This window comes from Mytilinidion resinicola (genome assembly GCF_010093595.1).
Source record: "Mytilinidion resinicola strain CBS 304.34 unplaced genomic scaffold BDZ99scaffold_15, whole genome shotgun sequence".
Taxonomy (NCBI): Eukaryota; Fungi; Ascomycota; class Dothideomycetes; order Mytilinidiales; family Mytilinidiaceae; genus Mytilinidion; species Mytilinidion resinicola.
In genome coordinates this window covers 69,078-87,782 of record NW_022985451.1, presented here as the reverse complement: position 1 = coordinate 87,782, position 18,705 = coordinate 69,078, and the positions used below count along the sequence as shown (strand labels likewise).

General features: G+C 52.2%; 8 protein-coding genes across 8 annotated transcripts; 3 read left to right on the top strand and 5 right to left on the bottom strand.

Annotated features, from left to right (window-relative positions):
- Window positions 1-870: 870 nt before the first annotated feature.
- On the bottom strand, window positions 871-2,333 carry BDZ99DRAFT_489841 (HCP-like protein; the record flags this gene model as incomplete). The annotated part of the gene is made up of 5 exons (XM_033723017.1): window positions 871-939; window positions 1,144-1,450; window positions 1,550-1,643; window positions 1,702-1,741; window positions 1,794-2,333. The coding sequence occupies 5 exons, from the start codon at window positions 2,331-2,333 to the stop codon at window positions 871-873; spliced, it is 1,050 nt and encodes a 349-aa protein (XP_033573587.1).
- Window positions 2,334-2,712: 379 nt separating this feature from the next.
- Window positions 2,713-4,897, bottom strand: BDZ99DRAFT_465419 (uncharacterized protein). The gene is made up of 5 exons (XM_033720541.1): window positions 4,573-4,897; window positions 3,914-4,516; window positions 3,754-3,859; window positions 3,651-3,703; window positions 2,713-3,552 (listed from the first exon to the last, which is right to left on the bottom strand). The coding sequence occupies exons 1-5, from the start codon at window positions 4,616-4,618 to the stop codon at window positions 2,999-3,001; spliced, it is 1,362 nt and encodes a 453-aa protein (XP_033573586.1). The 5' UTR covers window positions 4,619-4,897; the 3' UTR covers window positions 2,713-2,998.
- Window positions 4,898-5,187: 290 nt separating this feature from the next.
- On the top strand, window positions 5,188-6,224 carry BDZ99DRAFT_465418 (putative mitochondrial ATPase subunit ATP4). The gene is made up of 4 exons (XM_033720540.1): window positions 5,188-5,240; window positions 5,303-5,757; window positions 5,826-6,048; window positions 6,098-6,224. Exons 1-4 carry the CDS (start codon window positions 5,210-5,212, stop codon window positions 6,118-6,120), a joined length of 732 nt encoding a protein of 243 aa, XP_033573585.1. The 5' UTR covers window positions 5,188-5,209; the 3' UTR covers window positions 6,121-6,224.
- Window positions 6,225-6,240: 16 nt separating this feature from the next.
- Window positions 6,241-8,048, bottom strand: BDZ99DRAFT_573365 (uncharacterized protein). Its single transcript, XM_033728290.1, has 3 exons — window positions 7,397-8,048; window positions 7,061-7,332; window positions 6,241-6,979 (listed from the first exon to the last, which is right to left on the bottom strand). Exons 1-3 carry the CDS (start codon window positions 7,834-7,836, stop codon window positions 6,399-6,401), a joined length of 1,293 nt encoding a protein of 430 aa, XP_033573584.1. The 5' UTR covers window positions 7,837-8,048; the 3' UTR covers window positions 6,241-6,398.
- A 1,067-nt stretch (window positions 8,049-9,115) lies between these two features.
- Window positions 9,116-10,866, bottom strand: BDZ99DRAFT_537351 (uncharacterized protein; the record flags this gene model as incomplete). The annotated part of the gene is made up of 4 exons (XM_033726613.1): window positions 9,116-9,837; window positions 9,868-9,892; window positions 9,926-9,935; window positions 9,987-10,866. The coding sequence occupies 4 exons, from the start codon at window positions 10,864-10,866 to the stop codon at window positions 9,163-9,165; spliced, it is 1,590 nt and encodes a 529-aa protein (XP_033573583.1). The 3' UTR covers window positions 9,116-9,162.
- A 479-nt stretch (window positions 10,867-11,345) lies between these two features.
- Window positions 11,346-13,595, bottom strand: BDZ99DRAFT_573362 (eukaryotic translation initiation factor 3 subunit D). Its single transcript, XM_033728289.1, has 3 exons — window positions 13,359-13,595; window positions 12,068-13,298; window positions 11,346-12,005 (listed from the first exon to the last, which is right to left on the bottom strand). Exons 1-3 carry the CDS (start codon window positions 13,564-13,566, stop codon window positions 11,720-11,722), a joined length of 1,725 nt encoding a protein of 574 aa, XP_033573582.1. The 5' UTR covers window positions 13,567-13,595; the 3' UTR covers window positions 11,346-11,719.
- Window positions 13,596-13,730: 135 nt separating this feature from the next.
- BDZ99DRAFT_573361 (uncharacterized protein) lies at window positions 13,731-15,473 on the top strand. The gene has a single exon (XM_033728288.1). It carries the CDS (start codon window positions 13,868-13,870, stop codon window positions 15,323-15,325), a length of 1,458 nt encoding a protein of 485 aa, XP_033573581.1. The 5' UTR covers window positions 13,731-13,867; the 3' UTR covers window positions 15,326-15,473.
- A 271-nt stretch (window positions 15,474-15,744) lies between these two features.
- On the top strand, window positions 15,745-18,075 carry BDZ99DRAFT_489835 (Phosphodiest-domain-containing protein; the record flags this gene model as incomplete). Its single annotated transcript, XM_033723016.1, has 3 exons — window positions 15,745-16,197; window positions 16,248-17,511; window positions 17,564-18,075. The coding sequence occupies 3 exons, from the start codon at window positions 15,745-15,747 to the stop codon at window positions 18,073-18,075; spliced, it is 2,229 nt and encodes a 742-aa protein (XP_033573580.1).
- Window positions 18,076-18,705: the final 630 nt, after the last annotated feature.

Below are 18,705 nucleotides of genomic sequence, written 5' to 3'. Positions count from 1 at the left end.
CTTTCCCGGCTGGCTGGCTTGGCTAGCTGAGAGGTGCTATGTACCGTGATGAGATGAGATATCCCGCGGGATACGCAGCCCCCCCTTCTTAGCACTTTACGGCTTAGGGTTGTATTTCTCTTTCCAGATCCTATGGCGGGAGAAGAAGGAAGCGTCAGCATCAGCACAACAAGCTCGCAGTCGATGATGAAGGGGAAGCCTCTAGCGGGGCACCCGCATCGAGCGGGCTGCCATTACAAGCCGTAAACAGAAGCAGGCAAGAAAACGTGAATGAAAAATAGACGACGGCGCGCAGGGGAGGCCGGTCCAGCTCTGGCGGACGAGGGCAGGCAGGCCAGTGCGGAGGGTGCGACCCAAAACGGCTGGATCGCATGCCAACAGCGAGCTGCCACGTGTATGCGCGCCAGTCGAAAGCAGGAAACGGCGCTGCGCTCTCGTGATATCGCTGGCGGGGAATATGGGTGGGGGCTGGGGCCGAGAAGAGCGTGTGTGTGTACTGGAGCAGCCGTGAAGAGGCACCTGGCCATGCGGCGAGGGCCGTTCCCCTCCCTCTCGGGTAAGCGAGCAAGCAGCATACCGACAACGCAGAGCCACTCGATTGCCCGTGGCTGCGCGCTGCTGAAACGCCCACGCCCCAGCCTGGCGAGGAAGCAGGAACAGCATGCCGTCACGCTGTGCCCGAATGCACGCTCGGCATCGTCTGTCCGGCCCGCGGCGACAGCGTCACGCGTGCCGGCTGGCCTCACGCGTCGGGCGAGGGAGCTCGACGCGATGAGAGCTGTCAGGGACGGCCAGCGCAGGGACGGGCATGACGGAAGTGTGGAGAGAGAGACAGACTAGTAGACAGGAGAGACAGGAGAGACGTCTTGCTTACCAGGTGTTGCCTACGATCTTACTCCCCTTGGACTCGGCGAGGCGCAGGAATTGCGCGGCTTTGAACTATGAGGCGTGGAGACACCAGTCAGCTTGGTTCAGAATGCTGCCCAACGAATGAGGCTGCACGATTCTGGTCTCGAGCCCGAGTGGATGTGACGAGACTGCAGCAACTGACACCGGTCACGGAGCTGGTGGTTGTTTACGGGGCCAAAAGAGGAAATACAACACCAGACTGCGGGAGCATCTCGATGTAGCAGGGCAACTGACCTTGTCCTTTCTGCATCCGAAACCTTCCAAATAGCACCAGGCTACTTCATTCATCGCGTCTGTATCTCCGAGGTTCGCCGCCGTCTCATAGTACTGCTTTGCGGCCACGGGGTCTTTCTTCGCCCCCCAGCCATTGCGGAAACAGTTGCCCAGCTCGAATATGGCGAGCGTGAGCTCTCCTTTGGCAGCACCCCCTTTCTTCATGCCTGCTGCTAGAGCAAGCGACTCGACGTCGGCACTGTTGGACGCGGCGTAGGAGAGGTACGTGACGGCGAGCTCCTCGTTCTTTGTGCAGCCCCAGGCATGTCTACAAATCGTGTCAGTGAACCGGTTCAACCAAGGGCGTTTGCTACCATAGGTAGGTAGCTTAAGTTGTTTGAGCTTTGCTACATTCGATCGAACTGACCTTAGGGCAAGCCCATATAGGACCTGGCTCAGCGCATTGTTTGCGCCCTTGGGATCCGCCAATTTCCCAAACATCACAGTCGACTGATCATATTCTACAAGCTCCGTCAGATCTAATCCACTCGTTTGCCAGAAAACGCGTCGGTGCCTTACCTCCAGCTTCATGCAACCTAATAGCCTCCTGAATGTTGACCTAGCAAACACATCAGCACATCTCCACCTCAATCAAACACTCCCAAACTTACATCACCACCCGCGTCACTAACGCTCACACTCCTACTCCTCTTTCCCCGCGGCACCCCTCCCCCGCCCTCTGCCAGCGCCGCCTCACTACTGTGCCTACTGACCGAATTCCCCTTCGCCAGCAGCGTCGCGCGCTTCTCCCAGCTCGCTTCATCGTCCACCGTCTTGGCCACCGTATTCTCAATGCTCGGCAGGTCCTCAGGCACGTTCACCGAGCTCGAGCTGCGGTCGCGCGAGAGGTGCAGCCGCTCAGAAAGCCGGCGGTCGTTCTTCTTGCCCTCATCTACGCTCTGATGCTGCGCCGCGTTCGAGTGTCTGCGAAACCGGCTGCTGAGCCGCTTGTGGTCCGGGTGGGCTTCTGGGGACTGCGGGCGGGGCGCGTCGCCGGGAAAGGTTGGGGGTGCAATCTCCTCTTGGGTGGTCGTCGTCGTGCGCATGAAGGTGAACTCTGGTACGGTCGGGGATTGGGTGGGGCTGGGGGCCGGCGCGGTGCCCTCATCCTTTATCTTGTCTTTCTTCTTCAGGAGGTTTTTGAGCGACATATTCGAGAGCGAGGACGAATTGGGGCGAGGGGCAGGGCGGCGCGTAAGAGCGGAAGGCAGGAGAGAGTTGCGCGGGGGCGTTCGTACAGGATTAACTACGCAGTTGTGCGCTATCTGATTCTGAGGGTAGTTCGATATCTTCGGAGACTTCGTGATGAGAGGCGAATAATCATTGAGAAGGGCAGGCAGGCGAGGCTTGTGGTTTAAAGGCACCGTCGAGGTGCGGCCAAGAACGACTTGCAGTACTCAGCCTCCGCCTTCGGGTCAGATTTCAGGAGTCGGCTCCAGGTACCTAGTCACAATCAAAACTGTGCAACCACTGTTCTTCAAAGAGTACCTTAGTTCACTTATCATGTAAATGTATCACGGAGTAACATAGCTTGTCAGACATCATGATTCATTTCTATTTGGATCTAGTACTACAATCTTTCTGATGTTCCTCAGAGGTCGTCAACCTTTAGAATCCCAAACCCGAACTGTCATAATCCCATGCTCTTGCAGAAACAATGATCGCAAATATAGATATGATGGATGGTGCAACCCTAGCAATGCCATAAAATGGGTATCGATGGCAAGCTCTACCACAATCCGAACGCCGGCATAATGCTCATTAGAGCTTCAGGACTCAGCGAGTCCTATGACCATACCCTAACTTACTGTTACTTTCAGATTCGCACGTAGTCCTCCTGCTGGGAAAGCCCATGACCAATGATGTCGGAGTCATCATCGAGCCCTTCAGAGTCAAAGTCGTCGCTGTCCCCAAAGACCTCCTCATCGCTGGAGATGTCTTGGTAGTCATCATCTTCCGAGGCCGCCAGGCTGTCCGCTGCAGCTGCTTTGCTGCGAAGCTGGCTTGCGCGATCGACATGGAGAAGACGGCATTTCGCGTTCCGGCACATTCCCTTGTTAGCATAGTCAGGGCATTCAAACATATGGCGGTCGGGGCAGTCGGCGCCTTTGTCGCAGTATCCGAGGCGACCAAAAGCGCGGCAAACTGGCGCAGTAGGGTTGATGCGGACGTGGGCGTAGCGGCATTTGTCGTTCGTGCAGTTGCCACGGACGAAGTGAAGGCATGCTGGAACACGATTGGGGGTAGGGGTGTGAGAGAGCTCGCAACCATCGCCCAGGGCGCATTTGCCCTTCGTCAAGAATTCCTTGCAAATCGCAAGCTTATCAATGTCATGTACGAACCGGCAAGTTGGTCCTCTCGCACACGATCCTGTGGGTCGAAGTTAGTGGTCCTCCAGAGCGGGAAAGAAAGATATGTAGAAACAATGACGAATGATAGGGATGCAGGCAGGGGAGGAAAGGGGTTACCAGTTGGTGTGAAACGCGGGCAAAGCTCATCGACTTTTAGGACTTCACGTCTCCTACAGAAATCATTAGCAGTTCCGGTATTACTCGGAGTGGGAAACCATACTTTTTCCCTTTGACTAGGCCAGAACGATACAAGTTTCCGTTCTTGCTTCGAACGAACATGACTCCAGCGATAGTGTGTCGCTTGGGAGTCAGTTGAGTGGGATCCCCTATACCGAGTTTTGTTATTCTTGCCAGGCTTTTGTAAGAGTCTTTCCACTCACGCGAGAGCCGCAGCAGTTTACTGCCCCCATCAGCTACCTGGAATCGAGTAGTACCGATCAAGAGTTCGGGGATGTCGGTGGGCTTTCGGGCTACACCGTGGGAGGGTCGACGAGAGATGCCTTCGAAATGGTTGCTCAATCTGGCCTTTTCTCGAGCGTCTTGCTCGCTCTGCTTTGACGCTGTGGTATTTGCCATCGACCGAGCACGCTCCTTGCTGATCTGGTCGTACACCGAGGTGTTGATCAGCTGCATGTGTCTGTCATTCTTGGCGACCCAAGTGTTCGAATCCACTGCGTCCATCTGTTGTGCCCCACCGTTGGGAGGAGTGGCTGGGTTGCCGTTCAGGACTAGGGTGCGGTTCCGATGCGTGGAGTAGGGAAATTTAGCAACTCGTCCTCGGGGATAAGCATACGGAGAACCACGCTGAGGTGCCCAGTTCGGTCCACCTCGTCCGCGTCCGCGTCCTCGTCCATACCCTTCACCACCGGTCAATATCGCGTCCCTCGGTGAGGTAGATGGGTGTACGAAGTCCATACCGGTCGCAGGCCGGGGCGGGCTCTGTGGCTGACCTTGTTCCTGTTGTTTGTGAAGATTGATGCGACCTAGGGGAGGAGTATATTAGGTCCGTATGGCAGAAGCGACAGAGTACACTATTCACCTGCAAGAGCCGCAATCTTGGCCTCTAGTTCAGCGGTATCCGTCATGATATCCTCGCTGCTTGCTCTGTATAAGCTAGTGGTGGTCTACGGTTATATGCTTTCGTATGTGGCGAGGTTGGGGTAGTTTGTAGAGACACCGGTGTGGATAGTAGTAGAGACAAAGAGATAGGAAAGAGATGGCAAGCGCCTCCAGCACTGGCGCTTAAATACGCAGGGCCAACACCAGACCTAGTGAATATGCCCGGCAGGAGCAGCAGAGTTAGAGGAGAGATCTCGGAGGGTGACTGTGCAAAAAACAGTGAAACCCAGTAATATGGTATGGTCGGAACCTTGGAAGGGTCGATGGCAAAATGAAGGCGTCCGAACCACTCCAGAAGCTTCTAAGCAGGGCGAAGCCGAGTATTTGCCAGGGAAGCGGTGGCCGTATACTGTTCGAAGACACCTGGTAGTGTGCTACAAATCTGGTGGTGTGTATGGAAGATGATGGAGCGGGCTGGAGTTCGCTCCAGGGATTTCAGTCAAGTATTGGTTGCTTACCTAAGTCAGCGAGATCGCCAAGGCCGCTCAATCTTGAACATCCGAAAGCTCCTCACTCAAGCCGCCAACCTCGATACCTCTCCACTCTCATCCTCAGCAATGGCTTCACGACTTGCAAGGAGCGCGGTTGGTCAGTATACACCTGCTCAGTGCTTTACAGCTGCCATTGGCCTCCCCGCTAACCCACTACAGCCACCGCCCGTCTCCGCCCTTCCCTCCCCATTCGCGCCATCCCGACCATCACTACGCAGCTCACCTCCGCCCGCTATGCGTCCAACGTGCCCGTAGAGGACCCAAAGAAGAAGGCACAGTCCATCTTGGACTCGCTCCCGGGCAACAGCCTGATTTCCAAAGCCGCCATCCTTTCTGCCGGTGCCGGTGTCTCGATTGCTGCCATCAGCAACGAGATCTACGTCGTCAATGAGGAGTCCATCGCCATGCTGAGCTTGTTGACCATTTTCTGGGCTGTTGGCCATTACGGAGGGCCCATGTACAAGGAGTGGGCCGAGGGCCAAACCGCCAAGATCAAGGGCATCTTGAACGCCGCCCGGGAGGACCATACTTCGGCTGTCAAGGCGCGAATTGAGAGCGTCCAGGACCTCGGTGGTGTCATTGACATCACCAAGACTCTGTTCGAGGTTTCCAAGGTACGCCTGTAAAATTCCCGGGCAGCACGGGGTCATCCGTTGAACCGATGATGCTAATGGAGAGATAGGAAACCGCTCAACTCGAGGCTAAGGCATACGAGCTGGAGCAGAAGACCGCTCTTGCTGCCGAGGCCAAGACTGTCTTAGATTCCTGGGTGAGGTATGAGGGACAAGTCAAGCAGAGGCAGCAAAAGGAGCTTGCCGAGGCTATCATTGCCAAGATCGAGAAGGAGCTTGAGAACCCCAATACTCTCAAGCAGATCCTTAACCAGAGCGTTGCCGATATTGAGAGTACGTATAGGCAATCACTCTTCTGAATCTCCACACTAACAGAAACTAGGGATCGTGGCTACCAAGGCATAAGCGCCGTCAAGACATCTCCTTTCTCAAGTCAGCTCACTGTTAAATAAACCTGTGCCATAGCTATCCCGTTTCAATAGATTCTCGCCACAATTTTGAAAGTCACGTCAAGATTCATGTTTCGTGTATTCGGTCAACCAACTAGTGGTGTCGTATTACATTCAATCATACAGTCTCGTCTACTAATGGCCTGCAAGCTCGACGAAAGCTCGACCTTATCTCACCGGTAGAGGTTAAAGGATGAAGATAAAGAAGAAAGAATATGGACGATAACAGCCAACTCAGTCAGGTGGGGACCTCCCGTTGCGATACAGCCATAGCCGACTGAAATCCTTGACCCTTGCTGGCTGCAGCACACGGTCGGGTTTAAACTTTGACTCTGGAGACACAATCTTGATGGGCGAAATAGGACTGTTGACATTCTCCACAACCGCCACAGCCTCATCGCTACCAGCGCGAACAGTCGACTCTGGTCCCTCCCTCGCTTCCGGCGATCCAGCTCCCACGATCTCGACCTCCGCATTCATGAACGCGTTCTCCTCAAGCACACGCGAGTCTGGTCCCAAGGGGAACATCGCGCCAAGGTAGTGCTGGTTGAGGAGGTGCCCGGAGCCGTTACGCGTGAGTATCTGGCCCATGTACCTGTTCCTCATGTTACGGAAGCTCAGGACGCCCCAGCAGGCGACAAAATCGCCGCTGTTGGCGTAATGCTCGATGTGGCGGACGGCTTTGTCTCCTGGATTAGAGCCTCTGCGCTGTTCGGCGGTGTGCATGGATGAGTAGCTTCGGTGCGGATTGTTGAAATGGTTGGATGCGTTGCCGAAGGTGTAGATTTCGAGCCGTTGGAGGATGTCTTGTGAGACTAAGCAACTGTCAGCGGTGGTGTTCTGCACTTATCCTTCGTCGAGGGTAGCATGTGTGAAGCGAATCCACCGTCGCCTACCTTCTGCGAGCAGCCAGTCCAGAATTATTGCTCCCTCAATTCCACCTTGGCTATGAAGAATAAGGATGACTTTTTTGTATCTTGCATCTAGCAAATTCTCCTTGATTGTAGCATACGAGCGCCGGATGTCGTCTGTCGAATAAGAAAAGTCCCTTTCGATGATGCACTGGATTAGGTCGAAGAGAATGCCATAGGTACGGTTGAGGACGCCAATTATCGGCCTACGGAAGGTTAGAGCGAGGCGATCCACATTACTTTGTAGCCAAACGTGTCTAGTGTGCCCACTTCCTCATTAGTCATTCGTCTTTCTAGGAGCGTGCTTGCGGAAGTACGTACCCGGTGGCAACGCCATTCAGAAAGATCCAGCACTCATCTACATGCCGAGCGTCGTTTCCGATGTTGACATTTGACGTTACCGAGCTCGTGGTGCCATTCATAATCCAGCTAATACCGCGGACCAAGAGGAGGGTAGCAATGAGGTATAGTATGAACGATCCTAGGGGAAACACCACGAATAGTGGTAAGGAGAGTATGTAGAAGGACTCTAGAACGAGAAGGAGGAACTGCAACGCCAAACAAATGAGGTTGGAAAAGGATTTGGGAGACATTTCGTCCCCATCGCCACTCGACCATGGTAGAAACACACCGGGAATAGAACGGAAGTTCTTGATAAAGAGCCCGACATCGTAAACACAAAGACGAACCGGGTCTGCTGTGACTGGGGGTGGGGTCTCGTCGGATCCACCGATTTGGGATGGAAGCAAGGTAACTGCCATGGTTTCCGGGGTACCCGGAAGCAGATGTGGTGGAGTAGTTTCGGATGTCTCACACTGCGAATAGGTCGATTAGCTCTAGGTTATATACCTGTCAAGCCGTTGAATGAGGGGTGACAGGAGCTGAGATGGTTGCGAGGGGCCTCTATCGACCGTTTGCGGCTGTCAGACCGGCTGCCTTGTGATGGAAGGCAAAGTGGCAGAATGGACGTAGGATGGGCGTTTCTGGCGGTCAGGAGGATGGGAAATCCCTCCCTGAAGTCGGCGAGACCGTGTAGAAGGCAACACGGCAACGCTCCTGCTCTGTATAATACGGCTAGTTCCTACTTTCGTCCCTCCTTTACATCAAATCAGCGACCAAGTTCTTCGCTGATTCTGCAGGACATAGCCCCAGGTTAGCTGGCATCTGCTTACGAGCTGAAGATGCTTTCGTATTACAGAAGTATTTGGTTCGGCCATTTTGTGGCGTCACCAAGACATCCACACCTCTTGGTCGCTGACGCTTTCCAAGGTTCATCGAAGTCAGGCATCTTGGCAACATGATCTTTTTTCTCGCAACAAAGAGTCACTGGTTGAGATTGAAGGCTTGCTGAAACTGTATGACGGATAAGGGATGTTCTCAGAGAGGACTAAGAGTTAGTCCGATGATGACCTTGAGTTGGTGTTGAGGGAAACGCTAGCCGAGCTGGATGTGTCACCTGAAGAACTGTTGTGACTTCGACCTAAACGAGCCATTCATGTGACAGTATGAGCCATAACAAAGAAATGAATGTGCGGTTGCCGTGGTCATTGGTTGCTTTAGAAAGGGTTTCAGCTTCGGTATGACCATTGGTATATGAGATTAACGGTTTGACAGGTGGAGGTGGAGTGTTACTGTACACTGCGTTGATGTCAGCTATACGATGTTCACTATCTTTTCATTGACTCCTTGAAGATATTTCATGCTGAAGTTCCAGAGCTTTGGGTTCAATGCAAGTGTTACCATCATACTTCAAGTCACTGGAACGAACACCTTCGGTCTCGCCTCTTGGAGATCCACCTTCACACCAATGTACAATGCCTCGTCATTGAAATCCGTACACTCGTTTACCGCTGCGTGAGAAGCTTCATAGTATTTTCAGCATTCCAAATAAGAGAGGAATCCGGCATTTTAGGCGACTACTAAACTTGCGAGGCTACCTCAGACAGCCCCAACAGGGTGTACACAGATTGGAGGTGTATCCGCTGCCCCCAGTTTCTATTAGTACGTTGGAGCCCCACAGACAGTGGCAGGAAAGTGTACAGATATCTATGGCAAGGCACTATAGTAACACGGAGGCGCTCTCGCCCTTACAATCTCGATTTCGTCTCTGGTTCCAATAAAGACTCCATCTTTGTCTTCCAAATTTTTGCTGCGTTTTCGTCGATGGCATTTCCATCATAAGAAACGGCAAAGCACACTCCCTTGGAATTAGTCAAACTCCCAATGAGAAATTCGTTGTCCCTTGCTCTCACACCCACTCTCACATCTCTAAAGTCTGCTGCAAAGTCTTTGCCGCTCCCAGATCCTCCAACGCTGTGGACCCCGGGCTTGAGCAAATGCCCGATAGGACCAACTGAGCTGACGCCACAGGTAGCTCCGAACAGCTTGATGTTGGCGGGATACCCACCCTGTGGGTCTGCCATGTCGGTTTTACGGTGTGGAGGGAGCTTCTCTTCTTGACGTTGAACTGTCAACAAGTAGTTGTCTGCAATCAGCCGTGCCGGGCTGTAAGGGGAAACTACTTCTAATTTGCGAAGACGTTTTTGGTAGATACTCAGTTGCCGGTGAGCCTGGCGTACCGCAAGTCTGAACCGTCCTTCTACATCTAGATCTGAGGATAAGAACGGGAGCACAATTCCACCGCTAAATGCAAGCATGCAAGAGTCTGGGGGCACTGTGTAGTTGAAGAAGGCCCTTGGACTGAGAGGAAAGGACGCTATGAAAGGACGCCGCTCCGCCAGGGGAATGTCAGGATGGCGCGACTCCTCAATTTCCATCGTAGCGAGTGCTACCAGGGCAAGGCACCCAGCTCCTATACTGGCCTTTGCCTCACGGACTAGCTGGACAAACCGCTTCGATGCTCCCTGACTTAGGTTCGCAAGTCATTGGAACGAGTTGAGTGGTGGTTTACGCTCTGGCGAATAGTCGAAGACCTTATCGAACCCGTGGGGTAATGCTACTGCCGCCGTACGCGCTTCAGAGCGGCGCAATGGGTTGACAAATGTTTGAGGCAAGGTGCGCTTGACGTGTCGTAGTATTCTCATGATAGCCCAAAACCATCGCTGCCTAGCCAAGCTGCCAGCAACAGGAGGGTACAGATCTTCTTGAGATGGAGGTAGACGCGAAGAGATATTTTCGGCCGATTGGAAGAAAACGAGATCCTTCTCTAGATCAGCCATGGGTGCGTTAAGGATTCGGATCAAGTGGGACATCCAATGGTACATAGAGACGCCATCTGTGATTTCATGGGCAGCTATGAACATCAAGCGGAGACTGAAATTGCCGTTCGATAGAGGCTCTAGCGGAAGACTGTAGAGCTTCGATAGCGAGACATCCGGATCAATCAGTCGTCCCGTGTTCAAGCTGTGACGAACGAACTCATCATCTTCAACTTTCTGATAAGCATCATCGACAAACACTAGTGCTTTGGATGTTTCGTCGAGTAGACCTTGAGTCTTTTGCGGAATGTTTACTGTGAAGTGCCTTTGTTCGGTCCCTCCGGTTCTAAGCACCCGCGCCATGAGCAGCACATGCTGCAGGCGCAACGAAGCGTACGCATATAGAAGCCGTTTCCGGAACTCGTCGACATTCAAGTGATTCCAAACTTCAAGCGTTAAAAACGCGTTGACGTCAGCTCTTCCTTCAAAGTCAGACCCATCAGTGTCGAATGCTGATTCAACGAGCCCAATGCGCCGCTTGAAAGTAGGCTGACCATCCACGGCAGATGTTTCCCATGCATGATAATTGCAAGCGTATTTAGCTAGCCAGTGCGTCGTGTCTGATTTCTCCATGACGAATAGATATCACAGTCGTTTACGACGAATGTGTAGAAGGATGGGGTCACAGAAAATAGAGCATCAGAAGCACCTACTTGTCGTCGCAGCCGCAAAACCACATCTCGGGAAGATGTACATATGCAGTCTTTACCGGCTCAAGTTGAAGTTTTGTAGTGATCGAGTTGTGTGGCGAGTCGGTGTCGAACTGTAAGTGTCAAAAATCAAGTCTGGGCGCTCAGGGCGCTGACTCCTCTTCTCTTGCCTAAACAGGCAGGTTAGTAGTGCATTGTTTAGGCGTCCACGTGGGGCATGGAAAAGGTGGCACACTAATTCTAGAACAAGCTGTCTCGTGTGTACACCTGTCTGCCACTGCTTGGGTTGCTTCAATGTATTTTCAGAAATCTAAAGAAGATAGAAGCTCTTTCCCTTGGGCTATGTGGAAACTTGTTGAAGTGTCTCATGCAGTGGTAAACGGGTATATACACAGGCAGAGTACTTGGTGAGTGTGCCACTTTTTTCGTGCCTAGCGTGCCATACTCTGTACAAACCTGGAAGGCACTTTAGTACATACATGAATATATTTCGAATCCTACTACAATTCTGGGTTCGTATGTTATTATAGAAATACCTCCCCTCTTCATTGCCGAGCTTCAGGCTGGCTTGACTTTCTCGCTGGGCCAGCTGATCGGATCTCTGTAGTCACACTGTGAAATATGAGTACTGAGTTTTGGGCTACATGACTGCTTCTAAATTGCAGTATCTACTGCGTGCAATCCCAATAGAATTATGGAGTGTTTCATCTTTTATGATCCCACACAAGCTTTAGGTTTAAGAAGGTCATCCACGACATATCTTATAACATAGAGCACTATTCTTCGCCTTCATCCTCCTGAATGGTCTCTCGCTCCTCCAAATCCTCTTCGAACGTGTTCTCCGGTACAGAGTACAGTCGCAACACCGACTTATTAGGGTCCTTGACTAACACATACTTACCTTCCTCCATCTTCAGGCACATGTCGGCAATAGTGCGAACAATACCCCATCCGTTGTTGAGATTCAACGCCATCTGGTTAATGAAGTCCCGGGGCTTGCTTGTGAGTACTCCGAGAACGACATGGTCATTGTTGTTCTTGGGATTTGTTCGGGAAACAAAACTAAAGAGATGGTTAGAACATATAATCGATATGATAGGACTGCTGGTAAAAGGAAAACGAACCCAAGCTTCATAGTATCTGCTTTGGCGAGGATGCTCTGGACGGCCCATCGTGCCAACTTGCAGCTGTTGTTCTTCATCTCGGTAGCAAGAACGGCACCTCGTTGACTGGCCAACTTGGTACGCCAATCAAGAGCGCCTCCACTGCCTTGAGCCTTGTTGTCGAACTCGTTCAGAGCCTTGATGGTCATGAATTGATCTTCGCCGTTGATGTTGTTCTTCACAACCGCATCAAGCTCCGTCCGTATCACCAGATAGAGTGGTTCCTCGTCCTTCTCGAGCGATAGATCAAATCTCCGGTACCTGTAGGCTTTTGAGGCAGGTGGATCCGACTCAACCTCTTCGTTGTAGAAAGGATGGTCATGCGCCATACTGAGCTTGGAGCTCTCCGATTCGAGGACGACCTGGAGGGGGAATACGTTGTTGATATGGGTAGCCTCCATCATCAACGCGCCAGGGCTGTTGATAGAGTCTTTGTTGCCCTCTGATATTTCTAGAGGAGCATCGGTGGCATTCTCATTGACTGTAACCATGTCCAGGCTAGCATTGTCCCGCTTGTCGATGAACACTTTGTTGCCCCTCCGTGTGAAGACCAAATCCCACGAGTAGACAGACTTCGTGGCGCACATGAGCATGGACAGGATGTTGTCTGTCGCGAAAATGGTACCTTCGTCCTTTTCGGCCAGTTCTTGGATGATAGGATCGCTTGATGTGGTAACATTGTATGCCGCTCGTTCGAGAACATTGAGCTTCCTCTCGGATGTCTTCGCACCTGGTTGCTTGTCGTAGGCGCGGTCGTAATGGTAGAGGAAGCCGTAGCTGTCGAGGTCTTCTGCTTCGCCGGTATCGAGGTTGAGTTTGGTCAGTCGTGCAAAATCGATCTCTTCGATGACAGCCCAGTCCGGCTTGACAGCCACCGAAGCGTCCCGGTTGCGCTGCGGCTTATCATCTCTCCAGCCAAACCGACGACCTCCCCGACCACCACGTCCGCCACGATTGTCATATCCTTGGCCTCCACGCCCGCCACCAACGCGCTGGAAAGTGCCTCTACCACCCCGTTGTTGCTGTCCGCCTCGCTGGCCACGACCACGGAACACGGTTCCGCCTCCTCTTCCAAAGCCTCGGCCCCTAGCCGAAGTCTTGCTGTTGTCTACTACGGAGAAAGTAGCCTCTTCCTCGGCGGCTGCGATTGCGAAAGGGTTGTTCTGAGGGTTTGCGCCGTACACTTGCTGATCTGCACGCCAAACTTTGTTAGCAAGCGCTTCCTTGAGGCTTTTGATTGAAAACAACGCACCTCTGTAGTTCCGGTTGCCGTATTGCTGCCGTCCTCCTCGTTCCCTGTCTTTGCCCTCAGTCCAGTCGGCCATGCGGCCGAGTTTGTCTGCCTTCGAGTATGGCGCGTAAGGAACGCCGTCGAGCATGGTCTCGCTCGAAACTGGTGGGCCCCAGCCATCGGTGGTGGGTAGTGCGGACACCAAGTCCAGGAGAGACGCGGGAGCCATATTGGAGGTGGGGTGGTGTTGAAAAAGGGTGCGGGCGCGGGACGATTTTATTGTCCTCGCATTTTGTCGAAGTGCGGCGGAAACGGCCACGTGACGCGAAATCTCAGGACTGCCCCGCGCTGGGATTCTCCTTGCCTCCCAAGCTTCTTCCATACGTTCTTAACAATTGGAAGTGCATCGCAATCGCTTTGTGTACTCCTCGCATTGGCGCCTGATCTCACTTCTTTACTTCTTGTTCACTTCGCAAGTCAATTACAGATTATGGCTTCTTCCGGGTCATCTCCTTTGTCTTGCATCAAAGATGATCGGAAACGTCGAGATATTAGCTCACATATCAGCTCCGACAACTCGGAAGCAAGATGACCAATACCGGGCTGAGGCTCTTGCGTATCTTGCATTCGAACCTCATAATCCAAAAGAGTTAGGGTCGAAAGAGCTAGGCAGTGAACCCGGAGCACGTTCTTTGGGAACCATCATGCCAAGTGAATTCACTCTGGAGGGCCCATCAGTTATCGAAGTACAGACACAGCACGCACCATTGTCTCGACCTACTGGAAGCCCTAAGAAAAAAGAGATGCTACTCGAGCGAAAGCTTACCGAATCTAATGGTAGCTTTTCTACTGGGATCCTCTCGTTCGAAGGTCGCGGCCAGCCTGTATCCGAGAAAAGTCACTCCCGAATCAGCACGGACGGCGCTATCGCCGACCCAGCCAATAGTCTCAGAGCTGTCGGTGCATTTAGTCCGCGAGAGAGTAATGTTGATTGGACTCTCCACAGTACTCGGACGGCAGTTTCAGCCTTCGAAACTCAACTCATTGCCCCATACTCGTCATCCGAACCTGGGGATCTCAATCAATTGATACCGAAAAGCCTGAACCACCCTCCTGCCTTATTTCGACATGGTTCGCCATCACCGGAAAGTAACCAATCAAATATATACAGTCATGGCCATGCCAGTAAACCAGCCAATATCAATCACCTGGGTCCAGATGGCACGAAGCAAGTCAACTTTCGCACACTAGTTACCGAGGACGAGGTCTTACGCTTTGTGTCCATCTCCACTTCGGAAGACAGCTCTAGCCCAGCGCGAGAGATCCAAGTCAGCATCGGTATAGGCTTAGGCGTGGGCCAGTCACGTGCAAGGAGGGCTACAGGCCCTAAACCGAGACCACAAGATGCGTCAAGCGTGAAGAGTCCAAATTCAATTCGCCCGTCTATTGAAGATCGCTCGTATCGAGGGATACACAGAATGAATATAAGCACATCGGAAGAGAACTATACGTTTACGTCTCTACCCTTTGAAATCTTTCCCCCATCCGCGGAAGTATCTACAACCAAGTCCGCTAAGTGGCCGTCTCAGAGCACCCCATTACTGGATAGTATGAAGTCTAACGAAGGGAACATTGGACGATACAAACCAAAGAAGAGTATGAGACGCCTTGAACTGGATGAGCGAGGATTTTGGAGAGTTGAAACTGCTCGTTGGCCACGGCAGATTCAATATCGATTTTGGTCGAGTTTGGCGAAGTGCATCCAAAAGGGCGATTTTGGTTGGGGAATAACAATGCATCGAGAGACTCTGGCATTGGAAGACGGATCAATAGACGATGACGAGCTTGGATTGGTGCGCTTATATTGCTGGGGAGAGCTGGTAGAGCATATATATCTATTTCTTTGGTTATACAGCGCTGGAAGGGCAGCCAACGCTGGCTTACAGTGGATCGATGCTGACAACATTGTCGTTGTTCAGATGCCCTGACAATCTTACTATCCTTAACATTCACTTCTTTAAACTTAGCCTTACCAGTTGATCTAGACCTTGTCGTTTGGGCTGAGCTGTGAAATGCAACGTTCCTTCGATGGCTTCTTAAATACGCAATTCACCTGCTCCAGGGATTAGTTCGGCCATTAGAGCATTAACGAGCGATGGTGAAACAGCTCAAAGGCTACTTTATTGACTGCTGGAAGTGTTGTCAAAGCACGCTCGCTACATTAATAAATATAAATTGAGCCCCTTGCAGAGCTGGCCTAGTTGCACTAGTTTCAGCCCTACCACCACTCCCACCACCCCCTGTCCCCTGCCACTCGTTCCCAAAGATAGGTCCGCTGCAGCTGAAGGGACACCTATCAACTCCCCCTCCTACAAGAATATGATCGCCCGCTTCGCTTGACTTTGATATGTCTACCTCCGAGTATTCGAAGCTGCGGGCTCAGCGCGACGAGTCCCCAAACAATGCGCGGCTCACTCCCGACCCCGACTTCTTTTCAGGAGACGAGGACCAACACGATGATGGCAGACCCTCTGCGGAGATGGCTTCGCACGACCGGGAGTTACTTGACGAGGAAGAGGAGAGGGAAACATTGCTGAGCCGTGGAGGGGCAACAGGCAAGTTTCCTGCATTGTTCCGTTCTGGCAAGAGTACTGGGGACCCTGTAAAGATTGGAGGGCTTGAACGGAAGCGGCTCAAGAGGCAGGCAAGGCGAGAGCGCAAGGGAGCTCGTAATGGAGAGTCCAGCGAACTCATGTATGAGATGGAGGAAGGCGTTGGCCGCTCAGACTCGGAGTTGTCGTCGAGGAATTCATCACAATCAGACCAGCAGCGACTCGAGGCCGTGCTCGCCAACAAAAAGGCAAGTCTATAGACCTCTCGGATGTGGTCAGGGCTAATGGGATTCACTAGGCGCGTCGGAGCCGTATTTGGAGACGAGTTCTTATACACTCCTCTATCGTCGTTCTTTTTCTTGTAATCCTCTTCGTCGCTTATAGAGCATCCAAACGCTCCAGCGTCAAATACAATGCCAGCCTCCTTTCCAATGGCACTCACAGCTTCGCCCCCACGACGATCCTCATCTCCCTGGATGGCTTCCGGGCCGACTTCTTATACCGCGGTCTTACTCCTACCTTGACCAGGTTCGTACAAGGAGGCATCTCCCCGAAGTACATGATGCCGTCCTTCCCGAGCGTCACTTTCCCAAATCATTACACAATGGTTACAGGGCTATATCCGGAGGCTCACGGGATTGTGGGGAACACATTCTGGGACGTCGAGCTCCAGAAGGAGTTTTATTACACGGATCCAGACAAGAGTTTGCAACCATTCTGGTGGGGAGGAGAGCCAGTATGGCTTACTGCAGAGAAACAAGGAGTGCGGACTGCCATACATATGTGGCCTGGGTCCGAAGCTCATATCGGTGACATTCAGCCAGCCCATGTGGACAAATATAATGGCTCTGAGGTGCTATCTCGGAAGACGGACAGAATATTCGAATTCTTGGACCTTCCTGGCCCAGACAGTCCTGCGGCAAAAGCAGACCTGCCACGGCCTCAGCTCATTGCGGCCTATGTACCCGTGGTAGATGCAGATGGTCATCAGTATGGCCCGAACAGCACGGAAATTCGTCAGACTATCATGAATGTCGATGATATGCTGGAGCAAATCCTCCAGGGCCTTCAACAGCGCAATCTGACAGAGGTCGTAAACGTTGTCGTGGTTTCTGACCACGGAATGGCGACAACGGATGTCGAGCGATTGATTCAGCTCGAAGACCTAATAGAGCCTGAAGAGCTCGAGCATATCGATGGATGGCCTCTATACGGCTTACGCCCAAAGAAACCCGAAGATCTGGATCGTCTTCATAAACAGCTCCAAGAGAAAGCAAAGACGAACCCTAACATTGAGGTATACCTCCGCGATAAGGACATGCCAGAACGATACCACTTCTCCCAGAGCGAGCGTATCGCGCCCTTGTGGATAGTGCCCAACACCGGCTGGGCGATCGTCACGAAGGACGAGTTTGATGTCGAGCAGGGCAAATTAAATGGAGACGTGTACCATCCGCGAGGTCTTCACGGTTACGATCACGAGCATCCTCTCATGAGAGCCATCTTCGTTGCCAGGGGACCAGCATTTCCGCACAAGCCCAATAGCCGTCTGGAACCCTTCCGTGAGTACAATCCTCTAAACAACTCTGCGGGAACACGCTAACCAATGTCCAGAAAACATCGAACTCTACAACATCGTCTGCGACTCCATCGGCATTGAGCCGAAGCCAAACAACGGAACTATGCGCCTACCACTCAAACCTGCGGGCTTGCATTCAGACCCTAGTACGCCTGAGAATGAGACACCGGCTGATCCAGTGGGGTCTCCTGCAAGCAGTGCCATGTCTCCGAGTGCCGCACCAGTAAAGAGCATCTCCAGGTCTACCACAGTAGCAGCCGTTGGCGTAACGTCTGGTGTCCCCGAAACTCCTGTCGTCGGAGCCACTCCTACTTCGGACGTCCAGGAACCATCGGCGATCCCGGCAATGCCCTCTGTGGCCCTGCCTACAATGCCTCCCCCGGCCCCTCCTAGTACACCAGTCGCTAATCCTACTGAGGAACCGTGGTGGGAGTGGGTGCACGACAAGATCGAGGACGTCGAGGAATGGGTGGATGATTTGCTGCACCCATCCGAAACGCCCCCTAACGGCGGACATGGTGGCGCGTACAAGCCGGACACCCCTTGATCATAGCATTTGGATTCACGCGCACTTTGGGTTGGGGCGTTCGGCTTTGATTACGTACCTAGATTTCTGTTGCTGATACCCTCCTATTTCTACTCGGCCGCGCAATTGAGCATTTTAATGTCTCCTGTCTAGCTGCGTATCATTTGTGACGTCCACTTCTTTACACTACGACTCGAATATACACTCTAACTGCATATCCCAGCTACTTCCTAGGATCGGTGATGACGGGCATAAATCTTAAACACCATTTCTTGGTTTCGGTTTATATAGACCCTCTTCAGGGAAGATTTTAGTGCCTCAAATCCGTCGAGCTTAGGTAAATTGAATTTGTTTCAACTAGTACTAGAGTTATAATTTTGGGTTAGGCATCAAACGGTCTGCAAACAAGATCCGAAACCAGAATAAAATGTCGACACGAATAAAATCAGGTCTTCAACACATATTCGTGCTCGGGCGCGAACATACACTGAGGGTGCTTCTATTGAGTGAAAACGGTGGCAAAACTCTCCACGCTGAGAACCAATCTTTACCTCGCCGAACCTTACAGTTATTCATCAAATCACTCTGGAGGTCTTAGGGCGCTTCAATGTTGTATCTACTTTTTAGATTACTACCTTGATAGTGTACGAG

What these genes read in the sequence shown, in the direction of transcription:
- BDZ99DRAFT_465419 (XM_033720541.1), bottom strand. Translation starts at nt 4,618, where the DNA reads ATGACGGATACCGCTGAACTAGAGGCCAAGATTGCGGCTCTTGCAG. An exon ending in CAAGATTGCGGCTCTTGCAG is followed by an intron (nt 4,517 to 4,572) that starts GTGAATAGTGTA and finishes CTCCTCCCCTAG; the next exon opens with GTCGCATCAATCTTCACAAA. An exon ending in GGCCTAGTCAAAGGGAAAAA is followed by an intron (nt 3,704 to 3,753) that starts GTATGGTTTCCC and finishes TGATTTCTGTAG; the next exon opens with GAGACGTGAAGTCCTAAAAG.
- BDZ99DRAFT_465418 (XM_033720540.1), top strand. Translation starts at nt 5,210, where the DNA reads ATGGCTTCACGACTTGCAAGGAGCGCGGTTG. An exon ending in CTCTGTTCGAGGTTTCCAAG is followed by an intron (nt 5,758 to 5,825) that starts GTACGCCTGTAA and finishes ATGGAGAGATAG; the next exon opens with GAAACCGCTCAACTCGAGGC. An exon ending in GAGCGTTGCCGATATTGAGA is followed by an intron (nt 6,049 to 6,097) that starts GTACGTATAGGC and finishes AACAGAAACTAG; the next exon opens with GGATCGTGGCTACCAAGGCA.
- BDZ99DRAFT_573365 (XM_033728290.1), bottom strand. Translation starts at nt 7,836, where the DNA reads ATGGCAGTTACCTTGCTTCCATCCCAAATCGGTGGATCCGACGAGACC. An exon ending in CTGAATGGCGTTGCCACCGG is followed by an intron (nt 7,333 to 7,396) that starts GTACGTACTTCC and finishes TGGGCACACTAG; the next exon opens with ACACGTTTGGCTACAAAGTA. An exon ending in GGACTGGCTGCTCGCAGAAG is followed by an intron (nt 6,980 to 7,060) that starts GTAGGCGACGGT and finishes ACAGTTGCTTAG; the next exon opens with TCTCACAAGACATCCTCCAA.
- BDZ99DRAFT_573362 (XM_033728289.1), bottom strand. Translation starts at nt 13,566, where the DNA reads ATGGCTCCCGCGTCTCTCCTGGACTTGGTGTCCGCACTACCCACCACC. An exon ending in CGGCAACCGGAACTACAGAG is followed by an intron (nt 13,299 to 13,358) that starts GTGCGTTGTTTT and finishes TTTGGCGTGCAG; the next exon opens with ATCAGCAAGTGTACGGCGCA. An exon ending in GCAGATACTATGAAGCTTGG is followed by an intron (nt 12,006 to 12,067) that starts GTTCGTTTTCCT and finishes CCATCTCTTTAG; the next exon opens with TTTTGTTTCCCGAACAAATC.
- BDZ99DRAFT_573361 (XM_033728288.1), top strand. Translation starts at nt 13,868, where the DNA reads ATGATCGGAAACGTCGAGATATTAGCTCACATATCAGCTCCGACAACT.